The 16,239-nt window shown below is 41.2% G+C and overlaps 1 protein-coding gene across 1 annotated transcript in view; it reads right to left on the reverse strand.

Annotated features, from left to right (window-relative positions):
* Positions 1–4,349: 4,349 nt before the first annotated feature.
* Positions 4,350–16,239, reverse strand: part of mpped1 (metallophosphoesterase domain containing 1) — a 52,948-nt gene continuing 41,058 nt past the window's right edge. The window contains exons 4-6 of the mRNA XM_028399615.1: positions 10,685–10,800; positions 6,453–6,566; positions 4,350–4,468 (exon numbers count right to left, since the gene is read on the reverse strand). Coding sequence (XP_028255416.1) covers positions 4,350–4,468; positions 6,453–6,566; positions 10,685–10,800 — 349 coding nt within the window. The remainder of the gene's footprint in view (positions 4,469–6,452; positions 6,567–10,684; positions 10,801–16,239) is intronic.

Below are 16,239 nucleotides of genomic sequence, written 5' to 3' on the forward strand. Positions count from 1 at the left end.
ACTGTGTGTGTGCTGCAAGTTACCAATCCTCACTTCTAAGTGTAAATCAAATGCTTACAGGGTCACTCAGTTACGGCATAGAACTCACAGTGATTTATACAATGGCTAAATAAAGAGGACAGTTTATAAGGGGGCTGATAATACTGACCCTGGTAGTTGTTGGATTGTATGAACGGTAACAATGTTGTGTTAAAATGTCTGCTTTGAATGTTTGAAAAATGCTAAGCTAATTAGGCCTTATTTGAAATCTAAAGCTGGTGCCCTCTTAATGCTTATATTTATGCTATTTTGGCTCCTTTCACTGTCAATGTAGAGTTAACATCTCTATTAATCTCTGCCATGTTTCCAGCTGTACGTGGAGGACATCATATCATACGTACATTGGTTCTGATTCCAGCCAGTGGAACTGATGAGAAGTAGTGTTAGTGCCCACCCCCACAGATGAGTGTGCCAGCATCACTGCTTTTAAAAAAAACAGAAAACAAATAAAATGTTCATTTCTACACTCTCCACCTCCTCCACATGCCTGTGGCCACTGGGCAAGACATTAACCATGTACCATTTTTACTTATTTTGCTGCTTGTGTGAAAAGATTAGAAAGGAGTGTCAGAACAAGTGTCCACAGCCCGGATTTGTCCCTGGATGTGTTAATCCAGCCCTGACACCAAGCCTTTATAATTTCAGAGTTAAACTGAGAAACATGAAAAACTAAAGATCAACAAGGACAGGTTGATGAATGATTGGGGTAGTTCACTGTATTCTTCCGTCTGACTGTCTGACACTGATTTGTGTTCCAAAGCCAATCAAATAAAGTGCCTTTTTAACTAAGCAGACAATGAGGGAGCGGGCTGGCGTCTCTCTTTTCTTCAGCTGGGATATGTTGAAGTGAGATGGATGACGAGGAGATGGCTGGGACGTCTGTCATTCATGCAAAGGAAACGCTAGCGCAGCAAGATCGGAGAGAAAAATGTAGAGAATCATTATCTGAGGAGACTCGGAAGGACGAGCAGATGGAAAAGGGAAGGGGACGATGGGAACTGAGAAAAAGAGCTCAGCTCTGTGGTTGGAGAGGCAGAGTGAGAAAAAGAGGGAGGGAGAAAGACAAGAGCATATGAAAGCTACTTGTATTAATGGTAAAGTAAAAAGCCTTCCGTGAATAAATTACCCGCTTTCCCCCGGGATTACTAATGTAATTATTTGAACGAGGGTTCTCATTAGAATGTGCAGAGGTGTGGAAGACCTGCGGAACAAAATGGGAGACAGAGATGGAGCGGTGAGGGTTCCGCCACTGGAAAATTAACTCGCTGCTCTGGGCTCTATAATTGATACAAGACACAGATACCTTTGATTGGAACAAAAGGGATGAGATTCGTTGTTCTTTAACGAACAAAAAAAAAAGGAGAGAGAGGAGACAAAAGAAAAGAGCAGTGATGGAAATAAGGAAGCATGATCCACTGGTCACAGATAAGTTTTATTCAGTGAAGAATCTCTCAGAACCAGCAGAATCTTTTAAGAAAGAAAAGTTACATTTTTAAGTTGTCTTCATTTTCTTATTGTACAGTAGAAAATGGCAGAAAATACAACACCATATGAACATTTTCATTCCAAAATGCTATACATCCATTTAAAAAAATGAAACAAAAGGGGAAAGAAATGTCACCAGGGACACTGGGTAGCTCCTTGCAAAAGTCCAACTTTCATGTGGTAGCTGTCAGTCATCCTCTCCGTGCAGGCCTTCTTCTTTTTTCCCCTCACTGTAAATATCTCATTTTGGAACAAAACTCTTCATATGCAGATTGTCTGAGTAGCAGAAGTCATTAACTCCTCTAAGCATGCCTCAAGAAATGAATCAAGAAATAGTACAGCACTTTTTTTATTCTTGGATAAAACAGGAAACACATAACACAGCTACTGAAGCAGAAGAGCATCAAAGGGAGAGACATCTAAATGAGGACTGGAACTGCAGAGTGGGACCAAACAGACAGCTTTTCATGAAACTCGGAGATGAAAGTTCCTCCCATATTTTGCTTTTTAATACTTTCCTTTATTCCCTTCTTGGAACATTTTCCTCCTAAGATGCTAATTAAGTTTGCTTTTTAAATGATGAGGCTGAGATGTCGCTCTTTTTTTTTTCTTTTTCTTTTTTTTTACAGACAAAAATACTTCGCCCCATCATTATGTATCTGTGTGGACCTTCCATTTCTATGACAACTAATCAGTGACAGCATCAGACTGTAACATTTAGCGTCTGTTGGACGTGTTGGCTTTCACTTACAGTAGCTGACCAGCAGTTTTCAAGAGATAAGTGGTGATTGAGAACTGTTAGCAGGACTGCCATGATTCTGTGTGATGAAACGAGCCGAGTGTTCCTCATGTTCTTCATTAACCACCACCACATCAGTCAGAAGACAATGACCAGCACATGGAGCAGGCAATATTTTGGCTGAACCAGAAGCACCCGGCACACCACTCATAGTATCAGGTGATGTTTGCTGAATGAACACACTACTCAGAAGTTGTGATGGCAACCCTATAACTATGGTCAGATGACATGTGAGTCTGAACGACATGTTCAGGATTAGGACCACAGAAGCATCAACAGACGTCTGAGGATCCGTGCGGGCTTTACGTGGAGGCTGTCCACATCCAGGAGCAAAGATGAGGACAGAGTTCACAAAGAGACAGGAACAATACATGTAAATGATTTAAAAGCCACAACTTAAACTAGTTTTTTGCTGAAAAACAGAATACATGTCGGGATAGCCTGCTGATGATATTTATTTTATCTGATGTCATGACTGATTATGCTCATTTTATAGTAATTATTAATGACCATATTATATGTGTTATATTCCCAGACCATCCTGATTCTCAGAGGCCTAACCTTTAGAGTGTAACACCTACAGAGGTGTGTGTATAATAGAGAGTGCACACACCTCCCAGCGGCCCGTTGCCTCTTTTTGACCAATTGGGAACATTAAGACATTAGCCTGGCACGATGAATGCTGATGCTGCAGAGGCGAGAATGGAGCGGGAGCAAACTGCAGCCGCGGGGAACGTTCATACATAATGTTGGAGAGATCAAAGTGTGACGTGGTCTTGTTATGCTAAGCACATTCAGACCAGTACTGCGAACAGCCACATTCACAGTAAGCAAAGAGACATTATCTCTTTAAAAATAAAAACACACACAGACTGCTTCGCAACTTGAAAGAGTTAATAATCACCAAATGGGGGGCTGAGCGGCTTCACACAGAGGAAAATACCATAATAAGCATTTACATTACTAAGAATGGAAAAGAACAACCACACGTTTCCGGACACAAATATTTAACCGTTTTAAAGCATAGCAACAACTTGGAAATCTTCCAAGAAAAACTTCAAGTTTTTTCTTTACATTGACAGAAAAACATTTACAATACACGTAGTTACATCGCTCCCTCGAATCACTACCGCTGCACCCAAGGTTCGTTAGCATGACCGCAGAGAAGTAGCGTTAGCATGTAGCACCTTTTACGTTGCATGTCCGTTGCAAGTCCAAGACGTCCCAGCCCAGCTAAGTAGCTAAGCAAGTCATTTACAGCGTAAAAGATGGAGAGGAGGGAGAAGGCAAATGCAACATGGAGGAGTGGGTGGGTGTGTATGTGAAGGAGGGGGAACACGCTCCTGTGTGTCCTCTTTTCGGCCGCCTAAGAGGCTCACTGAGGGCTGTAATGAGGCCCAGGGGAGCCGTGTCAACATGTTTGACACCCCGGCTTTCACATAGCCTTTGGTAGAGACCTCTCGGTGCCCTCACACACTTCCTTTGATCACACACATGCTGGTGAAAAAAAACACTCTAGCATGCTCAGGGCCTAAGGAGCGCAAAGGAAGAGGAGGCAGATAACGGGAGGGGTAGAGAGTCTGAGTGTGGAATTAGGAAAGAGTTAGGAAATGAATGTTGAAAAGTAGGAAGAGAAGACTTCCCTCTTGGCGTTGGAGTCGTGGTTTACCCAAAATTCAGCTGTAGATGAGGCGCTGGGTTGTTTCACTCTTCATTTAATGAAGTGAGAAGTCTCAGATTGTCAGTGCAGTAAAAGAGCGCACAGAAATGTGTACAAAAGCGTCTCTGCGCATCTGCTTTTGACTCAGTGTTGAGATGAAGAAATGATGGCACATGAAATAATAACAGCACGAGGGAGTGTCCATCATTTACACAGTCCATGCTGTGGACTCTGTGTGTGTGTTTGAAACACACACCTGTGTCATTATTTACAGCTTCAGACCCATCCTGCCCGCCGACCTCACCTACCTCTCCTGGTTCCTTTCTCCTGACTTGGGGTAGAGGTTTGGGGGCGAGCTTTCTCTAGTCATGTGGTCCTGGGGTTGGGGAGGTCAAAGACGATGGGCGGGTTCATGGGAAGGAAGTTGACTGTGCAGGCAGAGGCGTTGATGAACGACGTGGTGCCGTCTGTCATCATGCCGTAACCTGTGAGGAAAAAATAATGATGCACACCCACCTTATTTTCCTGAGTCCAACATCAGCTTTTACTTTGAAAATGCTGTCAACTTTAACTTTGGGACAATTTTTCAACCTTGCAGTAACAGTAATAACTGCAGTAAGTAATAGTTTAAAACACACCCGGTCTTTGGTTAATATTGCCACATTGCAATGATGTCATCAGATTGTGCAGAATTGTCTTTTTGGTAATAAACAAGAACATAAAGACTAAAAAGTGTAAGCTTAGTGGGTCCTATGAATCATCTGATATATTTTTTGTCAAAATTGAACATTCTGCATGGGTGTATATTTGCACACTGTGTGTACCACATTTCTACTGTCAAATGCTGCAACACTAACAGTGTCAACACAATGGAGGATGTTTACAAGGCAAAAGATATGAGACTGTCAGGGAATAAAGGTGCTTCCTGTCGGTGAATGTTTGAAACAGCGAATAAGTTCTACCTAAAAAGTGTTACATAAACCCTTTAACTAAATTATTTTTGTGAAGCAACATTTAATCAAAACTTTAATTTGTTGCATCACACCTGCTGTACTGTATAAACATTTACTTTAGGCAAAACCCACACTTCCTGGTATAAATTTCCCTTTATTTTCATATGTTGCTCCTTGAAACAGGAACCCCTAAATATTGTATTAAAAACTCTCTTACTGATGCAAAATACACAAGAGCAGTTTAAGCCGTTAACTCAGAAGTCTTCAGTAAATATTCCCCAAAATAATAAGAAACTAAGATGAAAGTCTGAAGCTTTGATTGACAGTGGAGCTGAGAGAATTTGTGATGCAGGATGGAGATGAAGACATAATTCTGCAGAAGTATGCTGAGGAAAACACACCAGCGATGAGCTTGTAGCATCAAAGGTGGAAGAAATCTGTTCTAAAATCATGAGACTCCAGTTGGAGTAAATGTATGCACAAGAGTGTGTGACACTAACACCACTACAGTCTCTGCTTCAGAGCCACTTTGGAACGGCATGCCTACCAAATGGCAGATGTAAAAGTGTTACCATTTTGTCAAGCATAAGTTAACTGCCATCTCTCAAAAAGTACTACAATTTCACTTTGCACCATCAGTGATTTTTTAAGTGTAGGTGTCACTTTTCACCATCTCTTGGAACAGAGCTGTGCATGTCTGTGTTGGTCCTTTCACATTTGGAATACATGAATACAAAACACTCTCACTTTAATGAAGAGAGCTGCTTTTAGCCTATTTCTCCTCTTATGAAATCTGATCTAGTTTCTAATCTGGTTCTCTCTGATGAGGGAGCGCTGCTCCGGGGGCTCAGCGTTGACCTGATAACCCTGAAAAAAAGCAATCAGCAGCCCAGGGAGTCGGCCTCTTTGCCCTCACTGGCCTGGATGAAATGCTGATGGGGACGTGGCCTCTCAGCTATTCTCTAATATAAACGTTAATCATTTACTTTGAGATTGCGGCAAATCTTCATATTCTCTGAGGTCTAGAACTGAAACTTCATACCAGGCCTTAGAAGGACAGAGTTATGTAATGAGTATTTAGGCGTGAAGTTATGTGAAAAACATTTAGACACATTGATATAGCAGCAGATAAGTGTGTGTAAAACTGCCACCTTCAGAATGTGAGAAGGATAATAAATAGTTAAAGTTTGGTGCTAAATGTTATTTTGCCCTGTTTAGTTCAGTGAGATTTTTGTGGTAAATCTCTGTACATACATAACGATGGTTCGGTCTGGACCAAATTTTTTATTTTGTTGGCTTTATGCCAACGTCACACACTCAGTGGCAGGGCACTGTGTGCTACCAAAGTTCCAATCACTAAGAACGCTCTATAGCGACAGTCCTGATAATGGATGTACACATACTGCTTCCCTCATAAATGTGATCATGTGTACCTACCATCCAAATCCAACACCTAATATATTACTATAGAACTATTTTTTGTCTTACTGCAGTGTGTGTTGAAACATGCACGTACCTTCATGAATGTGTCCAAACACATGTAATTTGGGCTGGACTCTCCTCTGGACTGTGTTGAGCAGCTCCATGCACCCCACACGCTGCATTTTCTTGGGAACCCAGTCCAGAAAACCTGCACACAGTCACATACGGGTCAGACCTGCCTCATCAAACACTTAAAATGGACATATTGCAGTTGAAGAGGCTACAGGCTGGTTGCTTTGCTCCACCATTATTGTGACACACACTATATTCATAGTAAGTGTCCATCAGTCATAAAAAATTATTGCAAACAAAACTTGTTGAATCCTCTCCTTTAAATTACACTGTTTGGGTCATTTCAGTAATCCATTTCTGTTTGTTAGCAGCTGATTTTCTGGATGAATGTGTCTCCATAAAAGTTATGAATTTCATCTCCCTTCAGAAGGCGATGCATCACCTGAGATCGCAGCTCTTCATTTCAGGCTGCTTGTCTAATGGTAAACTGCACAACACAGCACAAAGGGAAAAAAGAACTCTTCGAAAGCAGCCATAGAAAATAAAGATCAATCAAAGCCACACACAGATGCAGACTTCACAGTATGTGTGACAAGGATGAAGCATTGAGTGTATATGATTTAGTGGCTGCTCCGTGAGGAGGGATGCTGCTGATGCTGAGTCAATAAAAGCATCAAGTCAGAGGAATAAAATGACTGAAGAGCTCGAAGCTCCATCTTCCCAGCCTTCTGCTGCTCTACCCAGACAGGAGTCACACAGTAAACACAAAGGAAAGACTTGTGAACAAAGGAACAGATGAGGACAAACAAAACTGAAAGGCTGCACTGTCCCCATTAAAAAGAGCTCATTGACTGACTACATCACAAATAAACATTTGGATCAATGAATTCATGGTTTTGCGTGTAAAATCCCAGACAACATTTTGAAAAATGCCAGTTCAACACAGTACTCCAAAGTAAGGAGTGGCCATTCACTGGTCATATTTCATTGATTTCTGTAAATTGTTGGCCTGACATTGATGCCAAGGGAGAGGTTTAGAGGACTCATTCACTCAGCTCATCTAGAGACATGATCATGAATTGGCTGAATACTATGAATATTTTATATAATATATGTTTAAATGAACCCATGAACACATGGGGCACATCAACTGTTTTTTGTTAATTAATTGTTTCACTGTTGTTTTTTAAAACATATAATAAAGTGAAGTATCTGCCTGTATATAATGTACTGAATTGGTTTTAGTGTTAAAACTGTTTTTTTTTAAGAACCTAATTCCAAATGTTTAAAAGTCAGGCCAGATATGTCTAATTTAAGAGCAGAATAATCTTTCTCACTGTAGAACACTGAACTCCAGTTCAGAAATGGTTTTATGGTTTTATAAGCCTTTCCTATTCCAACACCATTGTTTATGTCTTGTCATTGTGTTAACACACAGCTGAATGCACCAGAGTGTCAGGACCCCAGTAGTAACCTGAGTTTTATTTTGAAGTTCTAACCTTTCATTTTAGGTGTCTTGTCTTTCTCGTGTGTTCCCCGCTGATTAACTGCACCCTCCTAACGTGCCACCTGTGTCTGATTGTCTTCCCTTCCCTTGCGTATTTAATGTGTGTGTCTTGCCTCACTCCTCGCCAGATCACCTTGTGTTCTGGTCTGTCACCAGATTAAAAACAAAAAAAATCCTCAATTAACATGTTTGTTTGCAGATTAGCTTGTTAGTGCAAACACCCGTCATCAACTGGACCACACAAAACTGTTAATATTCTCCAAAACATATATTCGTTCTCATGCCTGTAGCCTGAGAGATAAAATCACTGTTTCTTTCTGTCTGGTAAAATTAACTAGAGCAATTTAACAGCTCCAGTTCCCTCATGGTAAAAGTGATGACAGTGATAATATTCCACTTTAGAACACCAAACTAAGGAGCTAACAATTAGAAAAAAAACTTTAGTACTGACTTGTTAAGAAAAGCTTGATGCAGGGAAAACGGACAAAGACAGAAGGAACACACATGAGCTAAATACACAGAGAGAGGGTCAAGTCCCAGGTCAAAACTATTACAGTGGAGTAGACAATTACAAAAGGTGGAGTTACCATGACGCACCAGAGAAGAAGATAAATAAAACAGGAAACATAACAGGATGTTTTACATAAAGTGTACTCCTGCCTGCTTCCTCCTGTCCCACCATAACTGTGGGGAATACACTATGTAAGAACATCATACCAGCCTACTGTTCATCCAACTCAAGACCTCGTCAAGCCTTTTCCTTTAAAATCTCAGTCGAGTCTTTGAAATTATTAGAACAAGTGGCCAAAAATATATAAACGTGTGTGGGTATGTGGCAGGTTTTCTACATGTGTTCACTTCCAGCAGCCTTAAAAAAACAAGAAAGAAAAAGAAGCCTTTCCTGGGATGACTTTAAGGCACTTTATACATTTTTATTTTTCACTACCAAACTGCTCAAGGCAGAGTTAATGGACCCTCTTGTACTCAACACAAACATAAAAACGTCCATGTTCTCAGCTGGCAGTGAATCAGTCACGCTGGTAAAGTGATACAGTCTGACTTTTTTACTGTCTAAATGTACCTACCTGTAAAAAAAACACACTTTTAGTATCCGTTTAGGTGTAAAACTCTGAGTGTGTTCTTTACAAGCCTTGGGAGCTGGTGGAAGTGAAGTGAGAAGTTACGAGGGCTCTTTGTGTCTCGGGGTATTTCGCTCTAATGTGCTTCTTGTTTCAAAGCAGCTGCTGCTTTGGGCACTGAGCCTGTTTTCCCTCTTTTTGTCTCACTTTCTCCCGTTTTCTCTCCCTGCTGTTAGCTTCTTCCTCGCAGCCAGATAAAGAGGCCATATTTTTCTTCTCAGCCACTGATCTGCAGCTTTGTCGTGCCTCATAAAAAACTGCAAAATGATGTATTGTAATTTCACCCTTTTTTAAAATTTGGGATTTTGATTTACAGAATTTATCCACAAATGTACTTGTTATTCCTTTCTCTCTCATCCCATTGCCTCCAGTCCTGCTCTGAGTGTATGTGTGTATGTGTCATGCATTAGTAGCCTGCTGTAGCTGCTCCATATGCCGGTGGCTTATGAGCAGATAGCTGGAGACACTTGGCTAAGCTGAATGGAAAATAAACGGCCGTGTTCGCAGCCGAGACGCAGACACAGAAATCAATCACACACACTCGTCTGAACACCACAGCTGCAGTGGGAGATGAGGTGTGAAAGTGTGTGTGTGAGAGAGAGGGTTGCAGAGAGAGAGAGAACGGAGACGTGGATGTCAGTCAACTCGTGAGCTAGCATCTGTGTTTGTTCAGACTCCGGCGACACTGGTGTGTAACAAGGGTGTGTGTGAGGATGAAAACAAGTGTGTGGAAGCTAAAAGGTGGCTTCTAAGAAGGCCAATAATCTCCAGTAGGGGTGAAGTGTGTTTTCAGGCAGAGTACGACTGAACTGTGAGTTATCACCGTCACATTTTATTCATTCACTCTGTACAATAATGATTCATCTGGGCCACTTTCACTACTCTCTTTCATTGGGAGTGATAATAAACCGTTTAGAAAGGTGTGTGTGTATGAATGTGTGTCCAGTGAGGTCCAGTACAAGCAGATAAATAACACAACAGTCGCTCCTAATCAGGTACTGGATCATATTAAAGAAGGAAAAGTTCTTTTTCTGTAATGTAACAAAGTAATTTTGTGCCTAACCTTAACCAGAAAGTGATCTAACACAAAAAAAGCATCTTCCTTGTCTACTAGCGGACACAAACTGACCTTATCTTTATGATAAATTATCTGTATGTTTATATGCGACACCTTTAAGGACATAAATTAACCACTAGATTGCATTAGTTATTCCTTACAGTCTCAATCTTTCTCTGTGTTAAGTCTAAGTGTCCCTCTCTCTCCTTGATGCACATGTCTGTGATGTAGGACTACTCAAATGATACAGGACTATATAATATAATTCAAACCAGCACAAGTAAATATGAACAATAAGGCTATTAATGACTGTCATGTCACCAGCCACATCATCAGCTTCTCCTCCTCCACCTGCTCCATCCTGAGCAGCTTTCTGTATCTATGTTAATAATTTTAAAAAGTAATATTCAAGTACAAACAGTTGAATCAAGATGACTATATTATCATCTTTGAGCTTAATAATCTCATTATAATACAGCTGCTGAACTGTGTCTACTGAGCTGTGTGCGTATGTGCGTGTGTGTGTGTGTAAGCTGTAATGAGTGTCTCACCCAGTGGGGGGCAGTGTGTGACCAGGATGTCTGTGTTGTCTGGTATCTGGTTCCACTTGTCCAGCAGAGCTTGACCCCTGGGCAGGTTGAAGCCCCAGCCATAGTACCAGGGCTGCCTGCAGACACACACAAAGACAAAACAACAGGTAGTATGTTTAACACACCTTGCTGACACAAAAACCAGCGACAGAATCAATCTTATGTCTCACTCTTTCTGTGGACACAGTGTGAGCTTATAATGGGCCGACCATCCTTCCTCTTAGCGTCTGAACTTAGGGTTTGACCTTTAGGGTGGACAGATGTTGGGGAAGTATGAGTAGGGCAGAAATGTCTCACTGATCACAATCAGCCCTACCATGATGAAAAGACAAGCAAAGAAGAAAAAGAGGAAAGCATTGATGGCTAGAGCTGGCGTCCCTTTACTTTCATAGCAGACGCCTTGCCTGTGAGTGACGGAGAAGAAATTAACATGTCACTTACAATCTGTACTCTGATCCATCTTCCTCTACAACACGCTGCACGTGTGTGTGTGTGTGTGTATATGTGTGTGTGGAGCCACAGGCGGCGACGTCTGCTGCTGCTGCCGCCGTACAACCGGCTTCTTATAAATTACTGAGTGCAGTCACTCGAAACGCCAACTTTATCGCCATGGCCACTGCCCGACGCGTCTGTGCTCAGTGAAACATCAGATGAGGATTTTTTAGAATAATTTCCGGAGTGTGTGTGTGTGTGTTTGACATGCTTGGGGACTTCAAAGACAGATGGGGAGACAAAGACAGGCCTGCAGATAGAAAGGAATACCTGTCACACACTGTCTCCCATTTCTCTCTCTCTCTAATTGCAGAAGCTAAAAATGGTGACTTGGAGGTCATGAGCACATGGAGGGCCGGTCAACTGCCTGCAACAGTGCATCATGGGAAATCACGTCCTATTTCAGCTCAAGTGATTAACATTCCATAACTTCCTGAACATGAGACTAAACATTTCTGACGAATGATCTGCCACTGCCCATGAACACAATTTCAATAATTTACACTGCCAATATTAAAACATTTAGACTGGCCTTAGCATATTAATGGGCCCTGTGAATGTAATATTCATGTCCATCATAACATGGACGTCTCAATTAAAATGGAATGAGCTCAGCAGTGCGATTGATGCTCCTGATTCTCTCAGTGTGAATGGTAGGATGTAGAGAGAGCAAAGAGGTGGAAAAGAGCCTCCTGTGATAATGACCAAAATATGGGGCTCCATCCAAAACACAGTGATACATAAGCAAAGAGAAATATTCATGAGAGTGAAGAGAACGACTGATGAGATGAATGTGTGGATGGATAGAGGAGTTCAGCTCAACCAAAAGACTGCACGTTTTAAGTTAAATCATGTACACTGTATGCAATTTTTACCATCTTTTCTTAAACCATATATTGATTGACTTTTTATCCTAAAGATAGCTATTGTTTCAGTTTAAAGATATTCACTGCATTACAGAATAAGTGCTGGTAGTTTAGCATCCTCCACAAACTGCTGCATGGACACATGCACGTCCATGTGATGGACTTAAGACTAGAAAAACAAAATACGCTAAACAAAAACTTCTAGGCTCTTATATATTATTTCTCTGTAGGGTTCACTGCTCACACAGATCTAATGTCTGTGTTTTTCAGAATTTTTATTCACATTAAAATCAAACTTTTTCACCTCAGCCAAGTGTCAAAATATGCTCCTTTTTTCTCATTTAACAGACAGATAGTTTCTCAGTACCTTTATGCACGTTTTACCTTTGCATAGGTACATTTCCCATTAATCATCTTTCACACTCAATAAAAATCTCATTAATATCTCAGTCTGCAGTAGTCTCTAGGGTTGGACACAAATATTTGGCTTCTCATGTATTTATTTATTAATTTTTTGCTATTAACATCACAAAGTCACCAAAGTTAGATTAATGCAACGCCAGGAATGTCAAAGCTAGGTAGCTAAAGTTTAAGTTTGATCACTAGGTACTGTTATCATTGACAAAACACTGTCTGAGCAGATTACAATTCAGTTTGGCAGTTAGGTGATGTTGAAGTTTTTTACGGATGTATATTTTTGCAAAAAAAAAATCATTACTTCAAGTTTGTCATGCAGTCTAAAACACTGATGGACTAGTCCATCACTTGTCAGCAGAGGATTACAGTATCCTGCATAAAGCACTGCAGCTTGTTTTAATTTGCTACCATCAATCACTCCACGAGCGAAGGCGACTCTTTTTTCACTGCTTTATATCTAATTTTGCAGCGAACCTCTTCATGGCGCCCGCAGTGCCAGGAAAACGTGTCCGTGCCGACTGTAGGCGTCTCCATCACAGTTGCTAAAAAGAGATTATCTCTAACATGGAGGTGACCGTATTCTTTCCCTGTTTGCCGAGCAAACCCCAGAATAACTGCATGTAATTCCTCGGATAATATCCCTGCTCCACAATGATGATGTTTTTATCAGGTAAGGGATTACAATGGTACAAGTGATTTGTGTTAACTTACTGAAGAAGAAGCATGGAGCATATTAAAGATTTTGTTATTGTGCGGAGCTGCTATTTGTTATGGGCTTTACAGGGGGAAAAAGAGGAGAAAACAGATGTTTGTGCTAGAGAGCTCAATCCCCAGGCACATCTCCAGGCTGCACACTGGGAGAAAAACAACAGTGCTCAAACCATTACTTTCATTTCATAGACACACACACACACAGAGCGGTGGGATTCACCTCTCTTAAGGACAAGAGGAAAAGTCACACCTAACACTTAACCTAAATGCATTTAAGGGTTAACACACACAGGAAGAGGCTCCACTCTGCTCAGGTTTTAGTGTGTATATCACTATTGTGTGTGCACACATGTCTAACTGAGGCCCACTGGTATCATTGGAGAAAGACCATGAATCATTGACTGCCTATGCCGAGGGCTGTGAGGCACCTATGCCTACAACTCTCCTTTTCTCTCTTCATCTCATCACATCTCTCTGCCTCCTCCTCCTCTTGACATATCACTCCTTCTCCCCCTCTACTTCCTCACCCCCCCCCCCCCCCCACCACATCACTTTGTTAGCCAGGGAAACGACCTGCTGCCAGGAGAGCAGCCTGCCCCTGTGTTGAGAGAATATTTTTTAAAAACCACATTAACAGTAAAACTATTCCAGCAGGTCCAGCAGGGAACAGAAAGGGACGGTTTGGAGACAGGTCAGCAGGAACTGGGGCTAAGTTCTTTTTGAGTACCAACCGCATGTTTTCAAGTGTCACAAGCTGGTGCTGGATGTTTGGTCAGATTTTTACAATCAGACCAAATACATAGCTAATATGTTAGCCAAATTAGCATAGCAGAGATACATTAGTAATGCATTAGTGCTGCCAGGTGTAAGGAAGGTAGTATAGCTGCTGACACAAAACTCTGTAGTTTCATCATTAAAATAAATATTTCTTATATTGCACAAGTAACATGATAAAACATGTTAAGGTTTATGTCAACAAACATAGTATTCACATTGACAAGGGACAGTTTGCCCCAAAATCCAATTTTTCCTGTAGCCTTGTTGTGCTGTGTGTTTCAGTGTAGATTTGATGGCATTCAACTTGTGCTTAAAGCAACAAAAGAAGAACTATGAAAAAACACAAGAGCCCACACAAGAGCACAAGATGTCTCTTTAAAGCAAATACAACCATGTTACTCAAGAAAATCCACACGTATTGTTGTTAGCCATTTCATGTACGAACTATTTTCTATCAAACTACAGCCTGCATACATATCACTGCACAGAAAACATTACTAAAATGGTTTCTCCTTGGTTGAGCACCACATTTTACTTGTAGTACTATTAAAGGTAGGGTAGGAGATTTTGAAAACTCAGTGAGTCAGCCAGATTTTGAAAGTCAACAGACGCGCATTACCTGAAGATGAGCTGCGGTCTGTGACTTCGGCCATCATGCACGTACCTCTCTGGTGCGCGAAGAGTGACAACCAGCCAACTCTACACGCAGGTGTGCCTCATAGGATTGGCTGATGTTTTTAGTGTTTTATAGCTTCCACAGATGATTAATATTCTTCGTTTTAAAGCGAAACTGCTGAACTAATCGGTTGCTATCGGATTGTAAAGAGAAGTTACACTAATTTAACAAAAAGTGCATCAGAATGAAATCTCCTACCCTACCTTTAAGCACTTCAATTTAGGTGTAAGTATTTTGTGTGTCTTTACCATAGAAAGCAACTAACATCCAAATCATCATATTTATATTCTTTAAATTACCAAGCCAGACAAAAGAATAATTCTTGTATCAATACTGAAAGTCAAGAAAAAAATCCAGAGATCCCAGGCAACAGACTGAAAGAGGCTACACTCTAAGAGGAGGAAAAAAAGAAAGTTAATACATGCCGTGATTCTAGGTATGAAAAAAGGATGTTAAAGGAGATTACTGTAACGAGGTCTATCCTAATGTTTAACACAGACCCCGCGCTAATCACTACATGCACCGACGCAGTAAAAAACACCCAGCCGTGATCACCTCTGCTAGATTTAATTAACTGCTCATGACTTAACGACCTTAATAACAGCCTGGGAGGCAGGCTGGGTTGAGTGGAGCGAGGCTGCCTGCCTACACACACTCAAACACATTTGTGAAGCCTCGTTTCTTCCATGTTCAGTGCACAGCAGCACGAGTAAAGGTGTGAATTTTGCCGTTTTCCTTACAGCTTCATACCCAACCATCCTCTGCCTGAAATCCACCTCTTTGTATCACCTACAGTACTTGCCCTCCTCATTAGGAAACTGAGGGAATTGTTTCAATTAAAAGTGAGCAGAGGGGAGTCGGCTGTTCCCCTGGGGACTCCCCCTGCTCTGGCAGAGGTGAAACTGTGAATCCTATGCTAAATTGTCTGGCAGGTGAGACCGCCTGCTGGATGGCCTCAGCAGCAGATCCAGCCTCAGTTTTGTTGGCCCCTGAAGCCTACTGCAGCAGCTGTTCCTCTTTTCAAACTTTTAGTTTTTCTCAAGTTGTAATTTACACATTGCAGAACTAAAGAAGGCTGCATCATAGACATGACTGTGTAAGAATACATCAACATAGAAATAAAGATGCAACATATGGCTTCTTAGGAGAGACTGAACAAGCTAACTGAAAACAGCCCATTGGCTATCAGCAGGAAACATGTGACAGGCAACATCACCTTTAACTTTACAGTGATGTGGACATAAACATTATTAACTCAGCTATGAGCAGGATAACACATAAGCAGGTGACACCTAAAACTATGTCGAGACATTATGATTGGTATTTTGTTGAAAAGTGACACTGCAAGTTGATGTCCAATGCATTTTGATTCATGCTACATTTCATCTCAGCACCCAAAACTAGTTTGTAGCTACAATAAAGATTTGTAAAAGATTAAGGATTACATTTAGGTGAGTTAACTCAATGTTTTTATATTTCAGCCTGAGGTCAGGTTTTCTTTACTGCTACCGTACACTTTATGGTGTAGGAGCCATACACTGTAGAAACACAATGACGGGAACATGTTGATGAAGATT

This window comes from Parambassis ranga, chromosome 2 (genome assembly GCF_900634625.1).
Source record: "Parambassis ranga chromosome 2, fParRan2.1, whole genome shotgun sequence".
Lineage (NCBI taxonomy): Eukaryota > Metazoa > Chordata > Actinopteri > Ambassidae > Parambassis > Parambassis ranga.